This window comes from Engystomops pustulosus, chromosome 5 (assembly GCF_040894005.1).
Source record: "Engystomops pustulosus chromosome 5, aEngPut4.maternal, whole genome shotgun sequence".
Classification (NCBI taxonomy): Eukaryota; Metazoa; Chordata; class Amphibia; order Anura; family Leptodactylidae; genus Engystomops; species Engystomops pustulosus.
This window is the reverse complement of record NC_092415.1, coordinates 31096734-31114938: the sequence shown is the minus strand read 5'-3', so window position 1 is coordinate 31114938 and position 18205 is coordinate 31096734. Positions and strand designations below refer to the sequence as shown.

Below are 18205 nucleotides of genomic sequence, written 5' to 3'. Positions count from 1 at the left end.
GAAGTCTCCTTGGACCTTTGTCCCAAGGTTCTAAACTGACCATTCTCTTCATTTTGATGATGGGTTTTATGTATTCTTTATGTGATGTTATGTATTAATTTTTTTCTTGGCCTCCATAAACTGTATTTATTGTAAAATAAAGCCTATCTAACTTGTTAGGCAAGGCAACTACCTCTGCCTGTATCGGTACATGGAAGGGGGTGTTTGATGGCTTTTGATTAATAATATGTAGATTAGGCCCTTAGTAAATGACCCCCCTTGTGTGCCTTATTTATTGGCTCTGATTTCTGAGGAACGTTGACGATTTTATACAAAACTTCCAACTGTACCACAATTGGTAGAGCTGCCTTAAGTAAAGGAAGGGTTTGAATTTTTTAAAGAGTTGGATTTGGTGAAGGTGGGAAAAGCTCCTCTTTAGCTTTAGATCAAGGGTGGTTTTTAAATAACAGTTTTTTTCATATATGACTGGGGGAAGCTTTAAAATGTATAAAGAGCCTATACACTTCTCTCCTCTCTCCCATTCCCCTGTGTTGGCTCCCATCACCGACGGGTTTCTGTTTGTATACAGAATCACCACTGCTGCACGGCTAATACACCATTAGTTTCAGGCTGTAGCAGAGGTGCTTCAGTGGTCGGAATGACACGGCCAGAATCTCAGCAATGATGGGCAACATCATAGATGGGGGGAGAGGTAAGAATAAGCTCTTTATTATTTTTAAAGCTCCCCCCTCCATATACTAAATATTTTATATACCTGGACAACCCTTTTAGAGATAGTTTGAAACCACTTTCCTAACTGTACTGAAAACCATACAAATAACCATAGTGCACAGTATGAGATTTTTTTTATTCATTAGGAATCTGTGGCATACAACTGTTTAGGCATCTGGATAATTCATGGTGCACAGATGTCAGGCCTTATGTAACTGTAATATTTTTGTGTTAGACTTGGATTAAGTGTGCTAAAACCTGCCAAAAATTCCAAGTCATTCTCTGATTTTTTTAAATGTTTTTTTAAAACATTATATGTTTTATTGCGTTTATGTTGGCTCTATGCTACATGTCGGGCTTCACCACTCGAATGTATTACTCTAGTGTAACCAAGATGTGGAGACATGAGGCCATCAAGTCATCTATTCACTCCTGCTTTATTCCCTAACATATACTTTGTATGAATCCTGATATTTTGAGAACAGGCTGCATCCATTTCCTCCCTTTCGATAAAGGATTGAAATAATACATATGCAGATTATTCCACCGCCTCAATGTTATTCCACCGCGTCTACATTTATAGTTATAGAAATAATGTTGCCCAAATTTTTATGATTTTCCTCAAGCTTTAGGTTAAGTAAGGTTTAGCACGTGTGTTTTTCCACAAAATATAAAATAATCGATAGTGCAGGCAGTTTTGTTTTTCTCGGGATTTTACAGCAAGCGCTTTGTGCCAAAATAAATACTTGCTCTTTTATTGTCTATACCATTTCCTCAGACGGCCTATTTCCATAGCTTCGCCCATGTCTTGCTTTCTGTTAGGTTTCATCATTTTTGAGAGGCTGAGTTACTTTTTATTAGTGTATGATTTATGATTTAAAGGGCCAGTAATCCATAAATTGAATGTCTGACATTAAGAAGCTAATAGTCACATTCACAAATGAAAGGTTCCCATACTTCCCATACGCAATTTACGTTGGAATAACATCTGCTGTGTAACTGAACACAAAATACAGTTGTAGATCGTAGATATGTTTTCAGTAAATATAGTAATAGCTCCTTAGGATTCATCATTTAAATAATAATTTAAAAATGTTATGCCACAGATATTCAGTTTTCGAAAATATGTAATTCTTCAAGAAATTACAAATAGGTATTTTCCCCTAAATATATCACACTTTTATTAAAGGGTCTTACACGATAAGGAAATAGCTTCTACAATGACGCCCTACTATAGTTGTCATACCCCCTTGCTCCATTAGAGGCAGAATTCCAACATGACATATATTATAAAGTTGTACATCTCCAGGCTTCATTCCCTATAGTTTTAGACTCTTTTTAGGCCTAGCTAAAGAGGTGCATGTAAATTTTATATGGATAACTCCCATTAAGTAGATGACTATAAACAGATGCCCCTTTGACCTTCATCAGTTCCTTCCAGCCCAAACACTTGCGTCCAGTTGTGCATAGTGGGTGGGGGGGGGGGGCACAAAGATACCTCCAGCTCCCTTCTTAATTTTATAATGCACTTTAGGTAACTATACATTTCATTTATAACTCTCACTTTTGAACTATCTAGTACTTATTGGGAGTCATTTACTAAGGGCCCGAATCACGTTTTTCCGTCGCGTTACCCGAATATTTCCGATTTGCGCCGATTTTCCCTGAATTTCCCCGGGATTTTGGAGCACGCGATTGGATTGTGGCGCATCGGCGCCGGCAAGCATGCAACGGAAATCAGGGGGCGTGGCCATAAGAAAACCCGACGGATTCGGAAAAACCTCCGCATTTTTTTAAAAAAAAGTGTTGCTTACCTGCACCCAGCATAGGACGGTGAACTTCAGTGAACTCCGACGGAATTCAGCGCAGCAGCACATCTGGTGGACATCGGGCGCACTACCTGAATCGCTGGAAGACCCTAATCCTCCTCTGAGAACGCGCTGCTGGATCTCGACAGGACTGGGTAAGTAAATCTGCCCCATTGTGTCTTACATTCCATTCTTTTGGGAATATTGTTTCATTGTAGTTACCCTGTTTGTAGTTCGAACTAGTACCAGGTCACCTTACTTGGTCACTATTATACACTTATTGTTGCAACTATTTTAGGGACGGCTGTTGGAATTAGTTATTTGATGAACATGGAGAAATTTTGTGCGCCTTTGCTAACCCCACGACTTCATTTACCTAACAGTAAAATGTTGTAGACTTCTGACTTTCTTCCAGTTAGGGAGTTTACCCCAGGCTCAATGAACCTTGGTCTCGATAGCAGACTCCCGGCTGAGACACATAAATATAGAGACAAATTTGAATATAATTGGGACGAGGCATATGACCATAAACCAAAATCCTTACAAATTACTCTATTTTCCTAGCGACTATCTTTGAACGGCTGAAACGGTCCCATGCCACCCCCTTATCTCCTTCTTAATGAGAAAATATGACTTTCTCTGTGTAGCTGAATGTTACCTCCAGTATTTTGGCTAGCAGACTCCCAGATAGAATAACACTGCAAATAATCAGATATAATTTGAGTCTGATGAAAATCACAACAAAGTATTTTTAGTGCCTAATTTGTAATACCACATAGTTTTGTCATATATTTTTCACAGCTGTTCAACAGCTTGGCTAATCTGTTCTTGGAAGAGTTCTCTCTCCACTCTGAAATATTTCTATGGTTACAACATTTCGTTTTTATTCTCACGGAAGAGGTGAAAGCCTTTTTTACATCTTCAGATGAATCCTCAACACCAAAACCTTATGACATCACTGATGCACCATTAGGGTAGTATGAAAGCAGTCAGATTTTTGTGCAGTACAAAATTTTTACGTGTTTTGGTCATAGCTCTCTATTGGACTTTGTGGTTTGGTAATTATTGTAGGCCTCAAAGAACGTTAAATATATTCATATATATTGATAATAAGTGGCTTAAAACATTTTTTGCAGTAATCCCTTTCTGCTGGTGACCTTTTTCGTTTTTGCATTTTCAATTTTTGTTCCCCTCTAAACATAAGTGGACCAGCACTCTCAGTTTGGATCTGGGGTACAAGTGCGTCCTGCACCATGGACATATTGCAGATTGGTAGTCGTAGAGCCAATCCGGCAAAGTGACGCCCCTGTCCAACTAGCCAGAGGTGTTTTTCTGGCCCATCACAACCATAGCTAGTTGGCTAGGTTCATCAATTTGCCAGAATGGCTCTTTGGCTGCTAATTCGGCAAAATGACCGGATAGCCCGGTACGCACCTAAATTCTAAGTTCGGGTCCGCTGATCTTTATGAGGGCATTTTTTCTGCAAAATAAATTGGCCCTTCTAATGATAATATAATGACCATGTATGACCATGTATGACCATTCCTTATGGGGTGCACTTTACTTAAAATCATTTGCGCCAGTTTTTTCTAGGCACTGTTTTTACGGCTCTTATTGTGCGTTTTAACTCACCCTTCCTCTTTATTCTTGTGGTCAGTATGATTACAGGGATACCAAATGTATATATGTTTTATTGGGTTTTGTGATGGTTTTGGTAAATGTTGGCATTTTTCAGATTTTCTATTGATTAAAATGCCCAAATATAGACCTTTGCCAATAGACTTAATTGGAAGGTTCCTATCATTTTGTGGATGTAGTTCATAAATAAGTGCATCCCCCAAATATTGTCCCTTTGTGCTTACTTAACTTTGTAAGGCTAGAAGACATCTTATTATGTGAGTGCACAATCGACTTCACAGAGTCAGTTTCTTATCTGAAACCATGGAGATATATGAGTAAGAGCTGTAGACGGGAATAATGTTTTAAAGTGAAAAAATATCTGCAAGGTTGCCTAATTTTTCATTTATACGCATTCAAGTGCTTAACTTTGGTTGTGTAGATAGGCATCATTAAATACATTGTACGGCTCTTTGACTTTATGAGTGAAAGGGAATTTACCAGCTCCCAAATCACTTAACAACTAAAACCAGCGTGGTATATGGCAATTTATGAGCTTTGCAGTCAGACATTTCCTGTTTCTCATCAATCTTTGCTGAAAGAAATTACCAATTTTGCTAAAATGCAAATGGCCTCCTTAGTGCTCTGGGGGCGTGGCTGTGTCTGCCGTTGTGCCTTGTTTCTTCCTTTGACACCTTGTTTCTATGAAAGATGTCTGTACTCGATGTGTAAGTGGAGATATTGAGTAATAGACAATGTAGAAAGAAGAAAACAGGCGCAGCAGAAGGTTTTGCCCAAACCTTTACATTTTCTCTAAAACGACAGATCACTTGGAAATGGGAATGCCATGTATGGAAAGCGCATGAAGTAGTCTTTTCCATGCTGGTTATTATTAGGTGAACTTAGAGGTGGTAGTTAAGTAAAATCTAGGCGTAAAATTCTAAAATAACATCATGTAGTATATGATCGACAATTGTATATGACTACTATTATGTATTGCAACTTAAAATATTATATTGTATGTATGAAGGACACACAGAGGGGGAATTTTTACATGTCTCGTCTGCCAGATTTCCATATTTTTTACTATAGTCTCTACCAGAATACCGATGGAGACTACATGGTAAATCTCCACCTGGTCGGACCTGGCAGAGACTTCCGACTCCACCTCTGGATTTACCAAGAGGCTGGAGCATCTTAGTTTATCCGGTATGCACCGGTGGGGGTAAATTTTGACTGGCGTTCAATACACCAGTCGTAATAAATTCCCCCCACTGATACATATACGTATTAATATTAACCAATGAAATCCTTCACTTGTGTCAGACATGCTTGACGTTGATATTGTTGAGCCCGGTGCTCACAGTCGACACAGTCAGTGCTGCTCGCCGTATAAAATCCCATTTGCATTAATTTCTTTGGAATATTTGCAATCTGTCAGAGAATGTCATGGTGTTACGCCGTCGACATTCCTACAGAAGGCATGAAACAGCTGTGACAATGAGATTTCTGTGTACAGTAGACAATACTTGCAGCGTGATATCAGAGTGGGCTTTACTGTCAGTCTCAAGTACTAACAAATGAGCAATACTCTCAATGTGTTCTTTTTTTCCCCTCTCTCTCTTCCTCCTCTGCAGAATCGCATCGGGAATTCCTTCACAGGCCCGCTTCTGGATATGTGCCAGAGGAAATTTGGAAGAAAGCTGGTAAGGATTGTTTAAAAACACAGACCTAGTGTTCTGGCAGATGTGTGCAGTTGTTAATGCACTGATGTGAGGAATCAGAAAACAGACTGATTAGTAACAGAGCAAAATTGCAATAATCCTCAATAACCGCTCAAAATTATAATATAGGTTACTGCGGAATTCCTTTGTAGAAAATCTTCAACCCCCGGAGATACTATTGATCTTTTATGTTTGCTATGTGATTACTATGCATGTACCCATTAGGCTGTATTGTTGAGATGAGTCCTTAATGTTTCGGGGGAATAAATTATAAATCGTGAATGAAGTTTGCTTTGAATTAGTCAGAATGCGTGTTCTTTTTTACCCTTGAGCTTATCATATTAACAATAAGATATAAAAATAGAAATATTTCTTTGATATTTTATTATATTTTTGGAGGATTTTTTAAATATTTTTAGTTCTGTTCACTTAAAAAAAGAAATCTAAAATATACTGTGACAGGAAGTGGAAAGGAGGAGTTTAGAAGATGTTTTGTGGTTGTTTTTTTTTACCATTTTTAGGCAAGGGTAGCCTAGATGTTTTATAGTCATAGTTTTGTTTTTTTGCATAATATCTATAGAGCCATAAACTATTTACAATTTAATGAAAAGACGATATGAAAACCATTAAATATATTTTAGAACCTTTAATCAGTTGAAGGTTCGGAATCATATTTAATGTTTTTTATATCGATGACGGGACAGGAGAGGAAGAGTTTGGTAGTTATTTTTTTTGCCAGTTTTGTTATCGTTTACACCCATTTTTTTTGGTAAGGGTAGCCTAAAGGGTCTACATTTTGGTGTTGTGTATGATGTCTATAAGCTGTAAATTGTTTTCAATTGAATAAAAAGGAAATATAAAAGACGTTAAATATATTTCATGGCCTTTAATTGATAAAATTATCCATGACTAACATCTTATGCCTTAGAAATCTGTAAATAAATACAATATTCCACATTTAGGCAAACATGAAATTTCATTTGATTGTAAACTATCTATTCGATTAATCACTTCATTTAACAAAAATTTTAATGATCATAATAAAACACTAGCGAGACCACGTTCGGTATGTGCCTCTTTTCGAGTAACCAAGGTTTGTTTGCATTTTGGTAATAAATATGCAAGCACCTTGCGAGCATCCTATCAATTCTCTGTGCAGAGCTGTGTGTGCCTGTGGGACTAGAATAGGAATGCATAATTTAAATATAAATTGCCTGATTAGCATATACAATTAGTCAAGCTGTAGCTTTGATCGTAAGCAAAAATTATTGTCCTGTATTGCCACTCAGATAGAATTTTAATTCACCTTGAATATTCAAAGTAAATTAGGCCCAGACTGGATCGTTGATGCTTGAAATATTAAGAACCCCCTTACATTAAAATTTTTTTCTTAAAAAAAGCCACGTTGACAGTTTTTAGTATAATAATGAAACAATATTTCTAGAACGTTTTTTTTTCTGATTTTCCTCTGATTAAATTCTATTATTTGTAGTTATATTTAATTACGGTTTAATTTTATAGAATTTTTAAAATTTGAGTAAAAAAAAAAAAATTTAAATCTGCCATTTTGCTCATGGATTGTGGGTAAATGAATTTCATCCGTGGTTTTAAAGATTGCTTTCGGAAGAGTATTCATTCATTCTTAATTTTTAATATCTGGTAATATGATTCTATTAGAAATCTATGTTCTTAATTAAACAGAACATTTAATTAAGGTGCTTTTTAAGCGAGGGAAACAATTAGGTGAAAACACTTGAATGAAACATGTCATAATTAGTTTTAATAGAGTGTTAATTGGTTACAACGTTTGCCAAGTTAATAATTACCGCTTATTCAATTTTCAATTATTCATTGTCATTTTGGTTTGAATAAAGATGAAATTGAGATAAACTGGATCAAGAGGAAGATATCTTTTCACAATAATTAAATTAAATCATTTAATTTTCATTTTTATTTAAATAAAATATTTTAGTCTCTGTTTATGCAATGAATAAGAATAAAAAATTCTTCAATCAATTTTTTTTGTAATGTGTAATATTTTTTTTTTTTAATCTTTTTTCTACCTATGTTACAAATCAAACTTAACATAACCAATTATATCACTGTAGAACAAAGGATTTTCTCTGTATAATGGCACGATGGAAAAAAAACAGATGACAGATTCCACGGGCCTGTTTTAATTAGTGTCAGTAATTTTAAAAAAATCTGTCATATGTGGGAAATATATTGCAGGCAGCGTTATACATTTATTCGGTTATAACTTTAACATTGATATTTGCTGGTGATTGTAAAACACGGCAACATAGAAAATAAAATTTAAAAAAATTGTATTTTAAAAAAAATTATGTAATGTTGTGTATCTACAATCATACCATATCAATGGGAATGGGAAGTGAACCCACTTAATTCTCATTCCTAAATTCCATATTCCGTATTTACCCGACATGAGCGATTATGTTTGCTCAATACTTTTTAAAAAACAGACTAAAACTAATTGATGCAATGATTCAACTTTTATATAAAAAATATTCCCCAATTTGAGGCAGCCTACACATTATGGAAGACATGTATCATGGTTTTTACTGGCATGTGCCAGGAATTGTGACTATTTTCCCCATTATGCCAGCTCCATGTCAAAGAGGAGTAGAGGGGCATTGAGAGGGGTGTACCAGACTGTGGAGGGCCTGTTCCTGGAGCAGGCTGAAATGCAGTTCTATGCTAGGCAGGACCTGGCATAGAATAGTCTGGGCACACGAATGGCCGCCAGATATATTAAGAGGCTAGAGCCCCTTGTTATACAATGTGGGAGGAGCCTGTATAATATAAAACAGTGTATGGACAAAGATTGAGCTTTTCCACTGCTGCCACATCAAAATTGCACTATATAACCGCATTACCATTCAATCAATTTCGGTTATTTCCAAATCTTTCAGAATGGCGGCAGAATTACCCTAACATACATTCCACAGCCATTCTACATAGTCCGTATATACTCTATAGTCATTAGGGCAGTTCTATAGTCATTAGGTGCTCTCCAGAGTGCCCCCTGGCTGCGGCCACTCATAATTTATGCACACCCCTTGTATGTAAATTGTAGCCAGGTCCCACTAGTGTTTGTCTTTGACTGCCGGTGATGTCAAACAGCAGACTGTAAACCTCACATGGGTTTCCTTGCACAGGCACAATCCAATCCAGCCTGTTGTGCAAGGAAAGTCTTAGTGTTCATGCACGAGATTTGCAGACTGCCAGAGCTAGGTAAAAACACATTTTTCCCCTTTAATTGGAACATAAGAAAGACTAGGACTCAGCACTAGGACTTGTAAAACCAATGGGTTTTACATACTGGTTTGAAGGTGATGGATATCCATCTTTTTACAACCGCTTTGAACTGCATACACTGCATACACATTATATAGACAAGTCTGCAGTATTCTAGGAGCCCAGGTTATATGTACAGATTAATGAACCTGCAGTGGAGGTACTGCTTATTTTGGTAAAGATGGATAAAGGTAAAATACCATCAGTTTCCAGGATAGGAAGTCATTATTATCACTATTTAGAATGTACAACCCCCATCAGTGGTAGTAATTATGAATGGTTCCAGTTCTCCTGGGTCCGTGGATCTCAACAGAACACGTATTTACTGACAATATTTTGTTTTGTAGAAGAAGCTGTAAACGAGGTGAAAAGACAAGCGATGGCAGAACTTCAGAAAGCAGTGTCGGAGGCAGAAAGGAAAGCACATGAAATGATAACTACAGAAAGGGCAAAAATGGAAAGGACGGTAGCAGAAGCAAAGAGGCAAGCGGCGGAGGATGCCCTCTCCCTTATCAACCAACAAGAAGACTCAAACGAGGTAAGACAAAGACACAACAAATGAGCGAGGCTCCATCTTTATGGGAAGCACAAAAAAAGTTTTGTGATAATTGAGGAAAAAATTGATCACCAATCAGCTAACCGATTAGGTTTCACAGTTTCGGTGATAGCTGGTTCTGCATTGCAGGCCTATGGGGATTCATTCTTCAGTGTAGCAACTTAGTCCTGTTCAACTGTGTAGGGCTGAGCTGCAATATCAAGGACAACCTTTGTACAATTGGGGGGGGGGTAGTCTCATACCCCGGCACATGGTTAAAGGTTGTGTGCAGGGACTGGGCAGGAATACAGTGGCCCTCTTCTCTACCGCTGCCAGCCTTGCCCTTTTCAAACCCCTCTTTGCCCAATTAGCTTGGAGGTGGGGTAAAGGTGTAAAGGAGTGGTACATATTTCAGGGCATGTACTCCAGAAAACTGATGTAGAAACCCGAATAAATCCTGACTAGTCTAGTGACTAGTCTTGGAAAACCCCTTTTATTCATTTATAGGACTATATCGCTAAAATGGAGGAGACCTAAAAATGGGTGTAAGTCAGCAAAAGGGGTGTGGTCAACAGTCCAACAGATTAGATAGTTAGATAAGATTGATAGCTAGAAAGACTGACATGAGACATATAGATGGATAAAGATAGATAGATAGATAGATAGATAGATAGACAACAGAAAATGGCAGCACTCCAATTTGTGTGAAAAAAAGGGTGTTTATTCCATCCTATGCATAGGATGGAATAAACACCCTTTTTTTCACACAATTGGAGTGCTGCCATTTTCTGTTGTCTACATTTGGACTCGACTGGTGAGAGTACAAGGATAGCACCCGGATCTCTATCTCTGTATACTGGATAGACTGTGCTGCTGTTTTTTTCGTTTTTTAGATAGATAGATAGATAGATAGATAGATAGATAGATAGATGTGGAAGTGACACTCTTAACTTATCATTGCCTGTACAATGTACCCCCGCCTTTTTGCTGTCAGCTATCTCACATCATTCACATGAACATAATCTTTTATGTATTGGATTAAACATAAACTAAAGGCTGAAAAACTCCAATTACAGAAGTATGTCAAAACAAAAAACTAGCGTTGAGCTCCAGATTCAACGTGTAACTGTGTCTTAATAAGCAAAGCTAGAATTTAATTTGTTGCAGACATGTTTGAGGATGAAAGACCCTTGTGGGATCAGTAGATGCCCAGAGTTTAATTTTAATGCAAAGCAGATGAGTTCCCAAAGACAAAAGGAATTGATTTGCAACATCTGAAAGTTTCTCAGGAAGGGAGTTAAAGGGAAGCACACTGCTCCATGCAAGAATCAAATGAGACCGGCCCATAATTGGCTTGGCATCTTCGTGTTAACAAGTCAGATATTGATGAACATATTTGTACACATTCAATTGGGTCTTTGTTGTGTAACCGTAGTACGCTTTCCTTCTACAATTACTCATCTTATAGGCAAAGTTTGTAAAAGTTCATGTGATGCTCTTAAATTGAAGAGAGAATTACAAAAAAGTGTTTCTATTTCTCTTTCTATTTGTTTCTATATACTATACTATATACACTATACTATATATACTATATACTGTTTCTCTTTCTCTATTTCTATTTTGGAGGACCCAGTGCATGGATTTTAATGAGTGCAGTGTAATACCCTGTTTTACCTGTGGAGGCACTGCAGGGATTGTGAGTGCTTTCTATCAGGGTCCTACACAGCTGATTCAGGGAGCCTTCAATTTTGCAAATATAATTTCATCTTTTACTAAAATAATTTCATTTATTTTTACAATTGATTAAAATTGAGCTACATCTTTTTTTTCGGATTTGTTTTATTATCCAGGATATTAGCCTTCATCTCAGGAAGAGAACCCTCATTATATAGGTCATAGACAAGATGTGGTCCCCGGATTTATATACTTAGACAGAAGAACATGGAGCTCCTATCTTATATCTTATAGGCTTGTCCATGTAATAAGCCATCATTATTGTTAATAGTGCAGCACTTTAGAACAATCACCTTAATGGGGGTTGACAATGTAAAGGTGCAAGGCAGGAGATAGGTTGAGTCATGGCTGCTGAATGTGGTCATAATTTGCTACAGCTCTTACATATGTGAAAGGCAGCTGTAATTTGAGACTGGGATTGACCAGATGCACACACAAACTAAATACATATACTACCTGCTGCACTATAAATCACCTCTATAGGGGTCCTGTGCTACACCGTGAACTATGGGTAATTTATCTGGAAATAGAACTTAGTGCCCATTAAAAGTAATGTCATATTATTATTAGCTTGAGAGAAAGTCCTTTTGAATACATTTCCAACTTGTTGTTACACTTACCTTTTAGTATGTAGTATATGCATTCGAAAATGTTTGAGTAATGTCGGACTGTACAGAGACACCCTCCCAAATGGCACGCTTCTGAAACAAATCATAGACCACCATAAAACTTTAGGCTAAGTAGGTTCAGTATAGCCATGGGTGGATTTTATCTTTGTGGCCAAAAGAAATCATACCAACCTTCTCCGACAAACCTCATGTTGATCCAGGGTTGATTCGGTAGAGAGGAGGAAAATTGGTTAAAAGTCAGTTTAATTTACCACTGAATTCTTCATCAAAGCTACAATAGTCTCCTGTGGGGATGGGAGGAGAGTAAAAATAAAATGAAATTACATTGCTTAGGTCTCAGTTCCTCAGACGGCAATGGCTAGACCGGAAATGTTGATGGTCACGTGAAATTTGAAACCAATCATTGGACTCCGTGGTCATCAGATGGAAAACAATCGCTCTCCTTTAACCACCAAGGCTTCTGACCAACATCAACATAGACTTGACCATTGACACTTCTGGCCCAGCCAACGGTGTAAACACCGGGGCAGCAGCTTCAGAACAAGGATCCACAAAAACTTCCATAAATTTTATTTTCTTTACCTTCACTTTATCAGTCCTCCAGAAGAGAAGAATATGTAATTTAATGTCAAACACACACCCACGAATAAGATGTTACTTAAATTTGTAATAAAAAAATCATATTTTGTAGACACACAGTAATCCTACAATATTGAAGAAGTCAAATAAATAATATCCTTGTTTTACTACCACGTCTGGTAGTAGCTATGCGACTCCCAGCGTATCGATAAAAGTCCATTGTTGCGTGCTATATGGGAAAAATTGCACGCTATGGCAAAAGTAAATATATCCTGAATCCATTTGCTGCGTGTTGTAATAGATTTTGACATCTCCAAAACGCGGCTAAGTTTAGACAATGTAAACCTGAAACCAGAAGGAGTGAATTAATAGCAGGTGATGCCAGACATCCAGTCTACAACCTCAACGTTTAACTACCAAAGAAAAAAAAAAAACATCTGTTTCTGCGTTTGGAAACTTTTTTTTCTTGGGATATTTTGAAGTGTTTTCAAAAGATGGGAGCAATTTTAGAAATAGAAAGAAGAAAAAAAAAGTTCCAGCACATGCATTTGTAATTATCTGGTTGATTCTGTACACTCCATGCTTTTCAATGGAGCCACATCTGATTTTAATCTGATGGAGCCAGAAAGTATTGGACAGATACCATATTTCCACATGGCAAACTTTCCAGTACCTTCTAAAATCTCAGAAAGGCTGTTCCATAGTTTACAGGCAGATATAAAGGGTTTTAACCAGTTTTTTTAGTATTTGATATTTCTACAATTTTACTAAATATTAACCATACCAATCTGTTTTCCTATTATTGTTATTAGATTGTTATAATGTATTACAAGGGTTCGGCTCAGAAGCATCATACATAATACTAGTGGAAAAGATGCTTAAAGGAAATCTACCATCAAAAGCCATCATGATAAACCAGGGACATATACTCATGGATATAGGCACCATGACTTTAGTAATCTTATTATATTTGTTATCCAATACCTTTTTCCTTCTAAAGTTATGCTAATGAGCCCAATGGGCTCTGGGGGCATTACCAGAGCCCCTCACAGCTTCACATGCTGTTACATTGTGCAAGAGCAAGTCTCCCCCTCCACCTGCTCACTTGGAACTTCCCGTCTCTGTCTGCTGTAATCTCACGCTATGAAAGGGGGAAGTGCTTCTACACAGTGTTACAGCCTGTGAAGCTACAGCATGGAGGAGCTCTGATAACGCTCCCTAGAGCCATTCTGGTTCATTGGCATTATTCTAAGAGTTGATTTTAGAAGGAAGGAGGTCATGAATAACACGTATAAGATTACCACAGTCACCGTGCCTGGATCTTTGAGTAAGTTACCTTTATGCTTGATTTTGATGGTAGATTTTCCTAGGTCAACCCTATACCTCTATATGCCTTTAATTTTATAGATAGGGTACTTGACATTTTTCATCATATTCCATATAAACAGAGGTATTCCCCTGCATAAGTATTGCCTCTTGTAGAGACTACCTCCCTGCATTGGAACCTTTACAGCAGCACATGGAGTCCAGAATCCATATTAAGGCTGGTTCTGCCATCTAACAATAAATGTTCTCTTTAAAAACAATAACACAGAAGAAATAGGAACACTATCTGCCAGGAGTTCAGAAATGTAGTGTCATAGATGTTGACAATCCTTTAGTTGACCTTGGGGGATAACATGTTGATGTAACATAGGTGGTGGTCATACCCAATAAAACAGTGCAGTCAAATCTTGTAATAGAAGAGAAGAGAAAATCAAAGATATTCACCAATTTAAAGTTAATATCCTGGACATAGGGAGTGGGAGAAGAGCAGCAGCAGCACAAGGCTAAGAAAGCTAGAAGTAGCACCGGTAGATTCTGAACCAAATAGTTTCTGCATGTTCCTACTCTTCTCCCTCTCCCTATATCTACTGCTCATTTTAGTTTTTGAAATAAAAGTTATTAGCTATTAAATTAGTGAGTGCCACCTATTCTCTCATCTTTTATTTCAAATCTACAAATCTATATACAGTAGGCGTTAGGAACCTCCATCTCAGATACTGCAAGAGAACTTTTTGGCCTAGTAAAATAACACACACTATAACAGAATCCTGGAGGAGCCCATCCTGGCAGGTGTTATCAGTGATGGTGAGTGTTCGGGTACCTGAACCAAACCTTCAGGTTCACCCGAATTTGGCCGAACCTGAACCTTAACTGGTCCGGTCCTTCCTATCTGTGTGGTTTTTTGACCACCATTGTCGTCCATTATGGCTAAATCCAAGTAAATAATAATTGTAGATCAAATAATAATTGTACATGGAAACTAAGGTTGTTCCCCAAAACATATAACTTTCCAATATCTATGATACAATAAATATATTAGAAATATTTTTTTATTTTGTTTATGTATGTATTGGTATTTCCATTTGGACTCCTAAAGGTTTCCTTTGATCCTAGAATTAAGGGCAGGTCCCTTTCTGTAAAATACATGGTGGTTCAGTTGATTCTGGCGCTAAATTTTCTCTTTTATCAAAGCTTTGCAAACTTATAAGTAAAGTTTGGCAGATGACGGAAACATATCAAACGCATTTTATAGACTTGAAAAAAGTAGCTCAAAAGAGGTAAAAAAAACATGAAATTTATTTTTGAAAGTCAGAACATGTCTTTGCTGGTAGCATCTTCTGTCATCTGCTGCCGAAAAACCGGAGCAGATTGTTTACATAGCATTTTGCAATTTCACTATAATAAGGCAAATTCAGTGGATTTGCACAAATGTCTCACCATGTGTTCAGAACACATTTCGTACTTTTTCCACCTGTGCTTGTAATTTACAGTTCGTTTAATGTTACTCTTTGAGGCAATGAACATAGTTAAGCCATTAAATGTTCTTATGGAATTTTCTTGTTTATTTCATGTTTTTGTAGAGTTGCTGGAACTGTGGACGGAAAGCAAGTGAAACCTGCAGTGGGTGCAATACCGCCCGGTATTGTGGATCATTCTGTCAGCACAAAGACTGGGAGAAACATCATCATATTTGTGGACAGACTCTTCAAGCTCAACAGCAAGGAGAGACTCCAGCAGTCAGCTCCTCGGTCACACCAAGCAGTGGTGCGGGAAGCCCTATTGACACTCCACCAGCAGCTACTCCACGATCGACCACTCCAGGCACACCGTCCACCATAGAGACAGCTGCCCGTTAAATTAAAAAAAAAAAAACAAGGACAAAAATTTTGTTTGAAAACTTTACAGACTCAATGAAAACCAAGTCCTCATTCTCAGATGTTCAAAGATTTAAATGAAGTATCATATTTCATTGCTACAATAACAATGGACTACTTCTATCTCGCGGTAGTAGTGTAATAGTGAAGGCCAGTAACGGGTCACAATGACTTCTTATGGAAATCAAAGATATCTTTTTCTTTAGAAAACTGAAAGAGAGTACAGAATATAACACAATGCTAGATTTGACCTCCTCCCTGGTATTTTCCAGTAGCTGGGATTTAAAACTAGATGACCTCATTAACAAATGCTTTACCAAACAGCAAACCAAGAGATTGCTAACTGCTGTTGAGAGCAAAAACTGCTCACATGAAAAATAAAATCACAATGTTCTTTATAGCAACAAAGGGAAAAAAAATAGTCAAGATGAACCCCCTCAAGGGCATAAGCGTTGGATACAGCAGTAGACATTTTAACGAGAAGATGAATGGCGTCCATGGGTTACGAACTGAACTTTGAAGACCCGCTACAAAAACTCACAGATGTGCAGCAGATTGGAAGAAACCACAGATGTTCATCATTTTTTTTGTTTCTGAAACAACTACAGTACTATCCAGGTCAACACGGAGAAAGATGAGTTGCAGTGGGGATATATGAAATGCCATCATGTAAAAGCTCCTTTCCTGTGACACGGAATTGTCTGATCCAATAGTTACGTAGCAAGTTGGCAATCACGACACCAAGCAGTTGCCCCAAAAATAAACTTTTTCGATGCTCAATCTCTTTTGCAAGGTTCCACAGAGACAATCGGGTCTATTCTAATATTTTTTTTATTGAAATCGACAAAATGATTAAAAAAAAAACAAACATGATGTATTCACGGTGGCTTCAGCTCCAGCCCACTTCAAACTGAAAAAGAATTTTCCATCCCATACTGTTTCACCTTTAAAACAAAAAAAAGCTAGTAGTTCTCTCGGTGTTTCAAACACTCCTGTCCTGTGAGGTTCCCCAATGGTGTTTTTTCTTGTAAATGTGATGGACAAATGTGAAGATGCATCGTAGTTCTAATCATGCCCACATTTAACCTCTTTATTCTTAGCTGGTGAGAAACCCATCTCTTTCTATGCTGCTTTTATATCTGTAAATGTAAGTGATAAATCTCTAGTAGTACAAACAGCCCTTTTTGTCTTTAAGAAAGTTAAAAAAAAAAAATTAACGCTATTTACCGGAGCTGCTAATTCACTCTGTTATAAGATTCTTTTTTTTTTCCTGAAAACTAGCATGCTTCACGGAATGCTAACCTATCGGTGTTTTTGTAGGAGGGATGTACATAAATGTATTTTTGCACTGTCACAATGACTCCCTAGGCATGCATTTTTTTTGAATACTCCTTTTTGAATATCCTAGGTCCACCTCACCATTCGATCTAACAGTAGCATAGAACCATAGTGGATATTTTGGTTTATCTTCTCATTTTTTTTTTATTTTTTCATTTTGCCTATTTTTTTTTTTAAAGACTCACAAAATAGGGACTTTTTAATAAAAATGAAAAAACAAAAACAAAATATCACGTCAATGTTAAAGGGCAGTGCATGTGTATTGCTGTAAGACTATGTATTTCTGATTTTAAATATGAAAATTAGATTTTTTTTTCCAAATGCTGAGGTGTAGATTGACAGCTTTAACTGCTGAATGTCAGGTCATACAGTATTAAACAGAAAGGGAAGTCAGCCAAAGACTGATCTTAAGGACCAAAATTTTAAAAATTTCCTAAAGCACCAATACTATATTCCAAAAGATCAGCAGGTTAAACATGTCCAGTAAGGTACAGTGCGAATTCTTTGATCTTTTTATTTCTAATGTCCAGTGTCCAGACCAGATATCTGGGTTCAAAACAGTTGAAAAAACATAATAATAATAATAATAAAAAACCTAAGTCAAGGACAAACCAATGTTTCAGCCCATCTGTTCTACATCTCCCATGATAGCAAGTAATGCAAGTTAGAGGGAAATGTGTCTTCTTGATGGTCATGGGACTTGTAGCTTTACTTTTTGTGGTATTTATTTATCCCTTGTTTAGGGACTGGTTCTGTGCTTTAAAGTTTCTGGGGTATTGGATTATACACTAAGGTATATTACCTGCATCACACGATATAATACCATACTGCAGTATTTTTACACTACTATTTAATGTTTATGTTGTTTGTCATATTTTTTGGGTATGTTCTCTATCGTACTTCATACTAAATCGGGTCTAAAAATCCCTCAATTGAAGACATGGTCACTAACTGCAATTGTATTGGGAGCCAAAGGACAGTATAAAAATGAATGAAGCACATGACCAGGACC

General features: G+C 37.1%; 1 protein-coding gene across 7 annotated transcripts in view; it reads left to right on the top strand.

The window, feature by feature from the left end:
• Positions 1–17997, top strand: part of RUNX1T1 (RUNX1 partner transcriptional co-repressor 1) — a 110472-nt gene extending 92475 nt beyond the window's left edge. For all 7 annotated transcript variants that reach the window (XM_072151522.1, XM_072151527.1, XM_072151521.1 and 4 more), the window contains exons 9-11: positions 5774–5842; positions 9526–9716; positions 15562–17997. In XM_072151522.1, the coding sequence (XP_072007623.1) occupies positions 5774–5842; positions 9526–9716; positions 15562–15837 (536 nt within the window). In that variant the 3' untranslated portion in view covers positions 15838–17997. The remainder of the gene's footprint in view (positions 1–5773; positions 5843–9525; positions 9717–15561) is intronic.
• Positions 17998–18205: the final 208 nt, after the last annotated feature.